This window comes from Dendronephthya gigantea, unplaced genomic scaffold (genome assembly GCF_004324835.1).
Source record: "Dendronephthya gigantea isolate DGI-Jeju-01 unplaced genomic scaffold, DenGig_1.0 000043F, whole genome shotgun sequence".
Taxonomy (NCBI): domain Eukaryota; kingdom Metazoa; phylum Cnidaria; class Anthozoa; order Malacalcyonacea; family Nephtheidae; genus Dendronephthya; species Dendronephthya gigantea.
This window is the reverse complement of record NW_021163053.1, coordinates 676,652-689,418: the sequence shown is the minus strand read 5'-3', so window position 1 is coordinate 689,418 and position 12,767 is coordinate 676,652. Positions and strand designations below refer to the sequence as shown.

The following is a 12,767-nucleotide window of genomic DNA, read 5'->3' as shown; positions in this document are numbered from 1 at the left end:
TATGTTCACAAACTCGCACTCAAGTGGGCAGACTGACAGACTCAAAACGTTTTGGTATTTTAGAGTTAAAATATCGTACTCTCTGGAGGTTAGTGCATTATTTTGTGTTTTTTTTTCGCTTTTATCAGGAGCGGTGTTTTAATAGTATCAATTTATTGCTAATTTATCTGGCAGAAAAAATATGTCATGTACCGGGGGACGAATATGTCAAAATATATCATGTACCGGGGGACGAATATATTGGAGAGACCAATGTAGTCTTATGGAGTAAAACGCTTGTTTTAGTTAAAATTTTAGTGTTAAAATTTTAGTTTTGCTATGATTATGAGCATATACTAACCGAAACAAGCGTTTATACTGATTCTGGTCTGGTCAATTGTCATTGACTGAATATTATGGTCTATTGCTCAATATTTAATAAAGACAACATACGGTATATATTGTGATTATTTAGCATGCAGATTGAAGATAAGTTTTACAATTTAGATATCTGCATATATGTAACTGAAAAAAAACTCCATGTCACACCAAGGAGCTGACCACAACATGAGTGGTATGCAACAAATTTGATATGGTTGAACATGTTATGGTAGCAAAATAAGTATGGATTTGCACCATTATCAGGGCCAAAACTTGAACAATAAATGGGGGAGGTTTATGTATATATTCATATCTCCCAATGGATTTCTGTAAGCTATTGCACTTATTGTTAGAGAAATCTGTCAGTCAGAACTAAATACATGTATAAACATATATTTAGCCCCCCATTAACATGACTCACTAATGTTATAAATATTAAAACAACCTAAAAGATTCTAACAAACCAATATTGTGTTATATAATTGAATAGTTCATCATATCAAACTTATGTTTTAGGTTAAATTATAATGAATGACAATCACAGTGAGAAAACAGCCCTTCTTGATGACAACCCGTAAGTACTGTCCTGCAAAACTATGCACGTAATGTTATTTCAAGCAAGAGATTCGTTATGAACTTTTATGTATGGATATCAGATTTATAACATCCAAGTTCTATAGTCCACTTACTTTTAGTGTTGATATATTTTAATATTTTAATATATTTAGTTTTCTCTTTATTTAACAAATTATTGAATGATGTGATTGGTGAGAAGTCACTATTTATCACACAAAATAGCATGCATAAAACAGTCATATCTCTCATTCTAAAACCACCACACATGCCAATTTTGCTCATAATCAATTAGAGGTTCTGAATTCATTTGAATGAATAATAATAAAATTTATTAAATTATTACTGATTTACTGTATTATACAAATATGATACCATGGATGAGATTATTTGTTTTAGACTTTAGATTTGATTTGATTTTGCTGTTGTATGAGTGTATTAGACATAATAACATAAAAAAATGAAGAATGTCATTTCTAATTTCTATTTGGATATTGACAAAATATATGGGTTGAAATAACCCTAAATGAACCTTTCATTCTAATGGCATGGCATATGAATAGCACAGATTTTTCTAGCAAAGACTAGGTATTAATATTAGGTTGCGGTCAGTGCATACTATCCAGGCCAGCCTATACTATAGATAACACTTCTTTGTCATACTATCTTATCAATGGTGTAGTATGACTTGCAGTATTGGCTTGGCTGTCTATGACAAGAAGGGACTCAACTGTGGTACTGCAAACCTCTGGAAATCATGTGACCTAGTCCTCTTCCTTGATTCTTAATCAAGGTGTCTTGAACATTAACCTGGGCATGTAACTTTGAATAGTTATAGTGCATTGCAAAGCCAAATTAATCACTTATTTGGTAGAATTAGACTTCTGCATAATACGCTTTCAGAGAAAAATCAGATAAATGAGATAATGGTATTTTAAAATGTAAAAATCGCATGGCTTATGAATTATGACCAATCAGAATTAAGTAAATCTTTGACATGATTTGAGTATAATTTGAGTATAAATTTTGAGTATAATTTTGCGTGAAATTACTGATATTCAGTGTCAGTGATCAAAATTCACGAGTGATTAAAAAACTGCAAAATGACTGGAGTCCAAGGATGAGTGCATGTATAAAATACTTACGACAACTTACGACTATGAGTGCAACTTTCTCCGCAAGTCCATAACGTAATGTTGGTTTCTTGTCGTTCATTTTTGGTAATAAGTTGTTGCTTTATATTTTTACTAAAGCTCGCAATCTTCTGAAAGTGAATTACAGATTCCGCCACAATCTACAAGCATACAGAAAAGTACGCCACCACTATACCAGAGTTTTAGCAACGATCGAGCAGATGAGGTAAGAAGTGTTTTTAAGGGTGGTCCTCGACAAGAACAAACGATCCACACGTTTTATTTCAAAAAAGATATTGGTTCTATATTGGCTGATAACTCTAGTAACTTTTTGGAAATGGGATTTCACTCTCAATAAAACCTGGTTTTCTGATCTCCATTGGCATTGGCATTGTCGTAACCGATGCATGAAATGCTTTGTCCGTATTAGAAAAAAAAATCTATTTCATTGGTCATCGACAATGAATCGCAGAGCATCGCCGACTGTCTGCGAGTGATGAAAACGAGGGTTTAATGACCCGAACTAGATCTTCGCCCTAATCAATACGATATAGATAATTACTGAGTAACAACTATCGGATGACCGAAATGTCGAAGTTTTCTGTGTATTCATAATTAAGTAGACTATTGAAAACTATCACAAATATCCTTTCTATATCATTTCAATTTATGACTCCTTGAGATAGAAAGTAATTCATAGTCATTTATAATATACAGTTTATCTGGCGTTTGTCCCATATGCTCCGGTACTAACTCTACATGAGCGGAGCAGAATTAAATTTGATATAGTTATTGTAAATTTAATTATCGACCTGCGGATAAAATCTCGTAATGTAAAACTGTCAACTTCTATTTACATTTCACCATAATGTGGCTCATAAAGGGTTTGTTCGCATACTAACACGTACTACACAAATTATATATATATATATATACTGTCACATAACTATGGAGGAGATCTATAGTAATATAACTAAACATTACATGTTTGTTCTATTAGCATGACATTGAAACTCATCCTTCAGAAGTACTTATTGTTTCAACTAGAGGAGGCGGCCTTGGTACTCAAAGTAGCTTGGTTACTATGTAAGTATAGCAACTTGATAGATTTTAACGAATTTTTAATTGAAGAATTGGCTCAGTGCCACTCTTACCTATACAAGCTACTGAATTTACTTATATTGTCATATCACCATGCAAAATTTCAAGAATATTATATTAAATATTGTTTGTTAAGATTTTCTATGTGGAATACGATGATGGGTACTTCACTACTTACTATGCCTTGGGCAATAAGTCAGGTAAGCCACTGAAGTATTCGTAAGCTGATTGAATAATATAGCAAAAAAAAAACTTTTTAAACTGTTGTTTTGTCTTGGGGTTTTCATGACGTAAAATTCGTGTGATCTGCGTGATGCGCACCGATATTGAATCCTGATATTGTATTGTAAGGCTATATCGATTTGAATATTCAACCTAAGCACCTTGGTTTTGGAATAAACTGCGTCGAGAAAAAAATAAAAAGTAAGGTTAGGGTAGTCTTTACCGAACTTTTTAAGTTATAGAACTTTTCCTGAATGTTCTAGGCTGGATTTACTTGTGGGATAGTCTTGATGATATTCATTGGTGGACTGTCGTTTTATACAACAAAGCAAATTGTAAATTTTGCTGCAAACTACAGTAAGTTGAAAAAAGTGCGATGTCTTATAAAACTCGTATACAAAACTCAAATTTTCTTGAGAAACTTGAGAATATGATTGTACTTGCTGTGTGTCATGGGTTGGTTAGCAAACTTAGTAACGTTTGTTTTTTGTAGGCTCGAAAAAAAGAGAGACATTGGAATTTTCTGACATTTGTCGAGCTTACCTTGGTCCCTGGGGAGACAGAGCAGCCTTCGCATTTTCGCTGTGTGCTATATTTGGTGCTTTGATTGTGTTTTATGTTCTCATGTCGAACTTTTTGTATAATACAGGAAGATTTGTATATGGTGAGTACATTATAATATATACGGTGCGTCATGGAAAAACATTCCTTTGAAATATAGTTGTTGTTTGAATTGAGATTGTCTTAAACACTACATATATATATATATGCTAGGTCGCGACATTCTCGTTTTTTAATTTACCCATGCGTATACGTGGAGATTTTCATAATAATTAATGTGTATTTATTCAACTTCAAGCAAAAGTTTGGTTTCAAAGGAGTGCTTTTCTGCATGCACCCTGAGCACACTAGTATACCTTGTTAACACATACTGCATGTAACGTCGTACAAAATCTCTATTTTTATCAAATACACCACCCTTAGATTTGTATCTCTGAATGAATCAAAATATACCCCTGTTTATTTATTATCCCTATATATCTATGTGGCATGCATGCAACGTATGAATTATACTGCGGTCCAATATCTCCTTATTCTTTGTTCACTGCATGTCATCAATATGTGCAGGGTGAGTAAAAAAGTGATGCCTTTCATGTTCAAATTAGCCGCGAACTTATGAGTGGCCTACGGTGACAATTCCCTTGTGTCCACAGGATGTAGTTAATAATGCGAAAGCGTTTAAAGCAATTTAACTCATTCAACGTGACGTGTGTGCTATAAAAACAATTTGATAAAACGGTTTATTATTATTTACAGAGTTTATAATAAAAAAATGTTCACAAGCTATGCGCCAAGTCCTTCAACATGACCACCGTTTCTTTCAACACAAAGAGTTGTTCGCTTGCATGTTCATATATCACGAAACACTCTCTGAATTAGGTCAGGCCGCAGGCCGTAAATCTGTTGAATCACACGTATTAAAATGTGTTACAACAAAAACTCGTTGTTCAGTGGTTAGTTGAACCATCGTGTTCCATGCAACCAGTTCCATGCAAATTTCTACACTTATCATTTCTCGCAAGACTTATTATTTCTTGTTAGGTTTTAGATTAATGTTCACTTATTTGACGTGCCTCGTATAATACTCATGAGTTATATATTTAGGCAACTTCTGTTTAAATAAGTGCCTAATTTGAATTTGAAAGGGACATCACTTTTTTTACTCACCCTGTATATATTCCTGCTCTACGTAACTTATTTTAGGTCTACATGCATTCCTTCAAAAGTCATTGATCGCAATGTTCATATACATGCATGCAGTTCAGTTTCATAGTTGTACAATGTAGCTACGTGGTTTACATGCATGAAAGTTGTCTATCATTATGAAACAAAGACAAAAGCTGTACTACTTTGTAGTTTAGCGGCGAAAATATCGAGCTAAGAAAATAATTAGCCTGATAACAAGCGATACCAGCGCATAAACAATGATCATCGCCAGTGGTGAAATAATAAGAACACTCTCTAGGATGTTAACGGAGCGCATGAAAGTGGAGTTGGTGTATAAAGAGGAGTAATCTTCACCTCGGTATAATGCCTTCACCAGCGTTAGTCCTGAGAAGATTACCAGTGTTGACAAGGACACTGTTTCTAATAAATTTTCCCATTTCTTTTTAAATGGCTTCACAAAAAGATGCATGACAAGTATTAAAACGCATGCAGTAATTGCCGCTAGTGTCCGCCAGCGACTATCGTAGATGAAAGTGAAGATTAATATAAGGACCAAACGACGTAATATCAGGACACCTTCCCATGCGAGTGGAACACGTGGGATACACGCGTTGGCTTTGTGAATTCGGAATGGACCTGTGAGAACATGAAGTATCGCCACACGATTCTTGCTCATTGGACTATGATCAAGGTTCTGGTATCGAATGACGTTAGACTTGTTGCGTAGCAACAATCGTAACCAGTAGCAGCAAAATGGAAGCGGCAGTAAACAGCCAAAACAAAACTGCTTGACAGATATTAGTCCTAGGTTTAAGACGTAAGAACCCAGAAACGGTACCATACAGAATGGTAAAACTGACGTAATAACATACCCCAGCAGTACGTATTGAAAGTTTTGGTAACATTGCATAGTCCCGTCAATGAATAACACCTTTGTGTTCTTATATGGCACACAGTAAAGTAGCTTCAGGCTAAGTCTGGTTGTGGAGGAATACATCAATAAAGAAATGTGGATAAACGCGCCGAGTGCTCGCTCCGTGAACGATGGTTTGTTTGTACCTGGTGCATCGTCTCTTTCATTTGCTTCACCATTGATATCAAAATTAGGATTAGTAAATGAAAAATGTCTAACATCCCAGTAATTAACAAGAAGCTGGTTCTGGGATGAATTACTAACATTTGCAGCTGCTCTCTTGCGTCGACGGACGCTCATACCAAGTTTCCATACGAGGCATCCAAACCCTAGAACAAAGAGCAGAACAAAACCTACGGAATGAGATAGAAGTGTTTTCGACACAGGAGTAATACCAGGAAGAGGACAGTCAAACGAGGAAATATCCGACACTACCATACCAAAAACATGAGATATCAAATCACTAACGCGTTGGACGGCTTTTTGTCTCTCTTCGAAGCCCACACTTGATACCAACAAGTTGATTATTTGATAGTAGTAGAAAATGATTTTAATACAACCTCCACTTTCAGGGTCCACCTCGTTACCTCTATCGGACAAACTCGGCAACTTAGAAGGAAGACCTTTTTGCAAAAAACAAGCAATGTCTTCGTGATAGAGAAAGAATATGATATAAGCCAATATAAGTATGGTCGCTGTGGGGAAGAAAACGGAAGCATTGCATGTGCTGTTTTTTCGACATGCAGTACTAAATAGAGATTCAGTTGTCCCACCAGGACATCGTGCGCACAATGTTCCAGTTCTTTTTCCATGACACTGGTGATAGGTAGAACACTGTTGAGAATCACAACAGTAATCATGTGGACAGTCTATAAAACGAACTTCATTTCCAATTTTGTATCCCCAGAAATTAGGTTTAGCTCGCAAATAACCATAGACACACTGCCCCCCGCGCGGGCAGTGGTGACACTCAATGGCCCCCGCGTTGCCTCTTTCATATGAATTGTACGTTAGATTTTTTGTATTGTTGGGCATTTTAATTATCACTCCTCTTTCCAGCGAGTACGTCTTTCTCGGACACGGCGCGCAATAAATATGAAGATAACTAAAAGAAGTTTTTTCTTTTTGTCCTTTCTCTTTGCTTACAACTTGTTGTTGACCAGCGCGAAACCCTTGGGGACAAAATACTGCTAGGATACCAGCTATCACTACACCTCCGAAATAATTTGAACTGAAACTTGGTAGGTTATTACGAGGTAAATGGGCGAAGATAGTTTTTTCTCCGTTTGTTTTGGAGATATTGATCCTATTATTTCCTGTGATTGTGACAATACTGTTCGGATATGCAAAAACTTGGACAGCATTTTCATCGCCGCCATTAACGTCAAAATGGCAATCGTGAAGTGTCACTTTAACCTCGTCTGATATTGAGATCACTCCAGTTGAAGGGCTCTGGCCGTGGCGGTTGTTGATAAATTTGCAAGCAACCACTTCGAACGAACCATAATTGAAGAACAGCGTCGCGTATATACCAGCCAAACCTTGCTGTGGAAAGTAACGATTACCAAGAAATATATTATTTCTTATTAAAGCAGTGCTGTTGAAATTGTATGTGTTAAGGTCGTATTTATTGTGTTTGAGGGGTGGAATAACAAACTCTATCGTTCCAGTATTGTTGTGAAATAAACTATTTTCGAGCGAAACGGAATACTGTCGTGCATGAGCTGCCTCAAGGTACATCATTGTCTTTTTCCAATAGTTGTTTTTAAATTGAAGGCTTTCCAATCTGATTAAAGTTGTTTTATCTGTCAGATTGACGAATTTATCTTTCAACCAAAGAAAATAATATTCGGGGCCAAATTCGAGATGATTCGTAACGTTCGTTTTGCTAATTACAATTTTCGTTTGTTTTGCGAAAGAATGGGTAAATATGCCATTTCTACGTTGTTGTCTTGGTACGTTTTCTCCAAAGAAAGAACAATTGTTAATCAGTAGTTCATGCGTTTCACTATTTTGTTGAATTGTCTCAAGTTTTTTGCCTAGAGAAATGCTACTCGAATAAAACGAAGTGTTAGTGATCCTGAAAATGGAGGTGTGACACGGAAAGGATTGGATACCAGTGGACCAGTGATTGTGTAAGATAGAGTTGTTTAAAACAAGGAGCACATGGGAACACTTTTCTTCTTGGTTTATTAATATTCCTATGGAATTATTGCTGAATCTGCATCCGGTAACGATTAAATTCGTTTTTGTCTGCAAGCTTCTAACAGCGACTTTAGAGTTGGTTAGATTAAGATGAAGAAGAGATAGACTTATCGTCTCTGACTCCTGTGACTTTCCTTGGATTGAAAACAAGATTTGGTTTCCTCGACATTGAATTTCAGCCAAGCCGTTTATACCTCGTATGGTGAGAGAATGTTGTATAATAATTGTAGAATTACCACCACATTCTTGGTAAGGACGGCCTCGTTTGACGAATATTATGTCGTTAGGACCTGTACGTTGTACGGCATAGCGTACCGTTTGGCACGGACGAGAAAAAGTTCCGCAGATAGGGTCGTCACGACCATTATTAGCCACGTGTAGTTCATGTGATACCATTTTGAGGATAACTAAAGTCAAAGAAGTAATTTCATGCAATTACATATCTATAACAATTCTGACAGCATTTGTATATTAAAGGCAATTATAAAACCAATTGTTCATAAATATAGAGGCCTGTATATATTTCAATGTATATATATAATTGTATTGTATGCACCTCCAAAAATCATCTATATTTTCTTTTTGTAAATGTTTCGATGAAATAATGTTGTCGTTAAGATAGGTTCAAATAAAGTTTAATATTGACATAGAACCATAGGAAATAACATCGCCGAACAAAGCCTTAGCATATTCACCATTTTTTACGTACGAAATCGAATAAATTGGACGTCCGAGAATTAAGATAAAGTTTAAAAGTGAATTGTGCGTGAAATTCCCAGTTCAGATTCCTGCAATGTGAAAGAGATTATGACAAAGTCATCCAGAAACTAGTTTCATTTTCGTTATAGGAAGAATGTAGTTTCCTATCGAATAGAAAGCGTTACTTTCTATATTACTGATGCAATCATTCTTAGCAAATATGTTGTCTTCTCGTCTTTGCCTTTTCTCAATGCTGTATTATGTTGTTCCTTGCGTCGGCATGACTTAAATTATCTACACGGTACGCCCATATTCTTGTAAAGTATGATATGTTAATCTGATATTCTGTTTTTTTGTCTAGAAAAAACACATGTCTTCAATACAACCTCGTTCAATGGTTCTGGAGAAGGTGAAATTTTTTTATTTACGTATTTTTAATTTCCATGATAGTTATCACTCCATGTGATGAATATATAGTTACCTATCACTCTATATCTCTGTAAAAAGGTTACAAATAATTGCCTGGTTTTTAAGTTATTTTTATTCCCTATGCGTTTTTTTATGCTCACATGTCTTCGTTCTACCATTAGATTTTCTCATTCATACATGCACGGAGCATGGGGGCCTTTAAATATATAATATGCATGTATTATATTTTCGGTTTCTGATAAAATCAAAACAAATATTTTCACTAACAAAACATCGCCCTTATATAGTACATTTCTGTTTTAATATATTGATCTTTCCTATTTAGTATTTTGTGCAGCTGATGCGTTGTCTGAAGCAACTGAGCCTGATTCTGATTTCTTCCAATACTGGAATAAAAAGAAAACTATTCCTTTCTACTTACTTATTATCATTTTCCCATTAATGAATATAAAGTCGCCAACTTTTTTCACAAAATTTAATGCCTTGGGTATGTATATGTCATATTGATAGATATAGCCTATATATTGGGAGACATAAGTTACCATAAGGCCAAATGATCTCGGAGCCTGTGCATTAAATAACAGGTGACTTACTAGATATTAGTTAATTGTATTTTCACTAAAGCATGTCAGTAAGCTGCGAACTGCGTGGATTTAACCCGAGTTTCTACAATAGGCAAATTTCTTCGTCCAATGAAATGAAATGAAATTCGCGAAATGAAAAACGAATTTCGGTAACGCGAATGGAAAGTGAAAAAAAGCATGGCGATCCCGAGACAGTTGTTGCCATGCATTCATATCTGCACTTTCGCCATGCCAATTAAAATTACATTTTACAGTTGGAAATACTGACACAAAATATAATATAATATAGTTTCACAAGAGCTATGGCTTTGCCGGTGCAGGTCTGCATTATTGAAAAGGCGAAACGCGAAGCATGCGTAGTAAATATACGAATTAAAATATTATAGCCATGCATTCCAAAAATTATTTCTGTTTTTGTTAGGAACAATTTCTGTTATATATGTAATCGTGTTCACTATCTACAATTCTGCCAAGTGGGGAGTCAACATAGATTTTAGTGACAGCAAGTCCCCCCATTATGTGGCACGTAAGTAGCAAGAATAATTTCCTTTTCTCACCCGAAAAACAAAATAATTAGATGCTATATTCATCTAAATACATGTTATATTCACTCGAATGACAAAGAAAAGGTGTTGCTCAAACTTTATAGTGCGAGTGCTTAGATTTTTATCCATCTCTCTTGTAGAAATTGAACCTTCGTTTCCAGCTCTTTCTGGAACACTGACCTTAGCATTTTTTATTCATAACTGCGTTCTATCAATTACGAGATATCAAAAACACCCAAAAAACAACGTAAGTATACATGCAGTAGTACATCATATAGTAGTATTGATTTGCAGTCCTGAAAATCCGTGTGTGTATATTGCAATTTGAAAGGAAATATTCCCATATCGTAAAAATGATAGGAATGACAGGCTGGGTTATACGTCAAACCATTCAATAAGGGGTATATATTACTGTCACCACTTCAAAATACCAACGCTTTTGCCATATTTACTTCTATTGCGAAAAACATTTTATATATTCTCATTCTATACTTAAACTGTTGCGTTATTCTACACCTTTCATTTGCTTGTTTTCTGTAGTCTCGTGATGTTCTCATTGCGTATATTCTTGTTGGGGTAACGTATAGTCTGATAGGATTTGTCTTTTATCTAACTTATCCCATGGACAAGAAGTCTTGTATTGATGAGGTACGCCCAATTTTGCTGCTATCATATTCTTAAGCAGTGACAGTTTATTCACTATTTCAAGAGGGCTTATTTTTTATTTCATCCTCCCGATATCGAATTCGGAAGGTTATTGCATCGTAAACGTCAGGACGACAGGATTTTACCTTTCCTAACGCCCTCATGCATGAGGTATTCCTTATAACAAAAATAAAATGTGGATTATTATTTTTAATAGGTACTTCTTGAGAATTTCGCACCAAGCGATGGAATGGCATTTGGAGTGCGTTTAGTGTTTCTATTTCAATTGATTACCGTTCTTCCTCTTTTGGTCTATATCATAAGAATTCAAATCATGAATTTCTTCTTTGGTAAACCTTATCCAAGGTATATGCAAAATTTTACTGCATCAACAGTCAAACTATACTCCTAACATTGATAAACAATGCTATTGCGGGTGATAATATATCTTTTGTTCGTTTCCCTCTTTCATTGTATTACATTTTCATGCACAAGGCATACCGTCGTTACCGGGACAAACCTTGTACTGTCATATTTTACGTCAAATCTATACATCTATACATCATTATTATAGCAGCTTAAAAAGAGCATTCGATGTGTAAGGTTGACACTATTTTTCTTTTTCTATACTTTAGCTTTCTTCATATCTTTCTACTGAATGTATTCCTTGTGGTAATGTCAGTTTTATTTGCTTGTTTTTATCCACATGTTGGGGGTATAATCAGGTATGGTTGAGTTATATTCTCTAAGAAAAAATAAGTTCTCCATTCCCCCCACTTTAAGCGAAGTAATCGAGACAGGCATTGAGGGTGAAATAAATTTTTGTTCCAGATTCACGGGAGCGCTTTGTGGTTTGACTTACGTTTATGCCTTGCCTCCAATAATTTATATGAAGCAAAGAAAAAAGGAGGGGAGGATGTTGACGAAAACGTCGATGTTTCTTCACTGTTGTATCATCGGAATTGGTATCCTGAATTTTATAGGACAATTTATTATTTCTGCGTAACATTTAGTATAAGCTTTATAATGACTAGAACAATCTTCTTAATTTCGTTTATATGTAATTGAATGCGCGGCACTTTGAATGACGTAGGCACAATCTGAAGCCGGCACACATGCAGAATAGGAAAAAAATACAGATTGAGACTAGTGCGTGTGCTCTCAAGATGTATCTCAAGAAGTGCCTCACAGTGCCTGACAATGCAAGCGCATTGTCAGGCACTGTGAGGCACTTCTTGAGATACATCTTGCAAAGTAGGTATATAAGAAAATTCAAAAGGAAAACATTGTATAACCTCAACCGCGCGCTAACAATTTCAAATGACAAATAGTTTCTCCCTAATAAAAGCCATTAGGACGCTGATGGAATTTTTACCAGTGATGGATTTTAGTCACAGGCACTATAGGCAATAAATATATCGAGAAACGATAAAACTTACATATTTTAACATGCACGGTTGATTATATACAGAAATTCGCTTGTCTAATTATTTTTTTATAGATATAATTTCAAATTCAGATAACAAAATAAATTTATATAATACCATGCAATGTTGAAAATAATAAATTCATTTAGCAATTTTATATTAACCAAAAAATGGAAATAAATATATAGTGATTTTACATCAAT

General features: G+C 35.1%; 1 protein-coding gene across 6 annotated transcripts; it reads left to right on the top strand.

Annotated features, from left to right (window-relative positions):
• The first annotated feature begins 3 nt into the window (after positions 1-3).
• LOC114527043 (sodium-coupled neutral amino acid transporter 9 homolog) lies at positions 4-12,680 on the top strand. 6 transcript variants are annotated; one of them, XM_028548623.1, is made up of 16 exons: positions 19-88; positions 487-553; positions 877-934; positions 2,205-2,292; positions 3,067-3,152; positions 3,304-3,367; positions 3,653-3,746; positions 3,883-4,053; positions 9,296-9,343; positions 9,689-9,850; positions 10,369-10,473; positions 10,633-10,739; positions 11,033-11,140; positions 11,355-11,503; positions 11,773-11,862; positions 11,969-12,680. In XM_028548623.1, exons 3-16 carry the CDS (start codon positions 888-890, stop codon positions 12,141-12,143), a joined length of 1,494 nt encoding a protein of 497 aa, XP_028404424.1. In that variant the 5' UTR covers positions 19-88; positions 487-553; positions 877-887; the 3' UTR covers positions 12,144-12,680. The 6 variants fall into 6 exon arrangements, with proteins under 6 accessions (XP_028404423.1, XP_028404420.1, XP_028404424.1 ...); XM_028548621.1 differs by having other exon boundaries at positions 2,187-2,292; XM_028548622.1 differs by lacking the exon at positions 487-553 and having other exon boundaries at positions 4-88.
• The last annotated feature ends 87 nt before the right edge of the window (positions 12,681-12,767 follow it).

What these genes read in the sequence shown, in the direction of transcription:
- LOC114527043 (XM_028548619.1), top strand. Translation starts at nt 888, where the DNA reads ATGAATGACAATCACAGTGAGAAAACAGCCCTTCTTGATGACAACCC. An exon ending in AGAAGTCTTGTATTGATGAG is followed by an intron (nt 11,141 to 11,354) that starts GTACGCCCAATT and finishes TATTTTTAATAG; the next exon opens with GTACTTCTTGAGAATTTCGC. An exon ending in TTTGGTAAACCTTATCCAAG is followed by an intron (nt 11,504 to 11,772) that starts GTATATGCAAAA and finishes TCTATACTTTAG; the next exon opens with CTTTCTTCATATCTTTCTAC.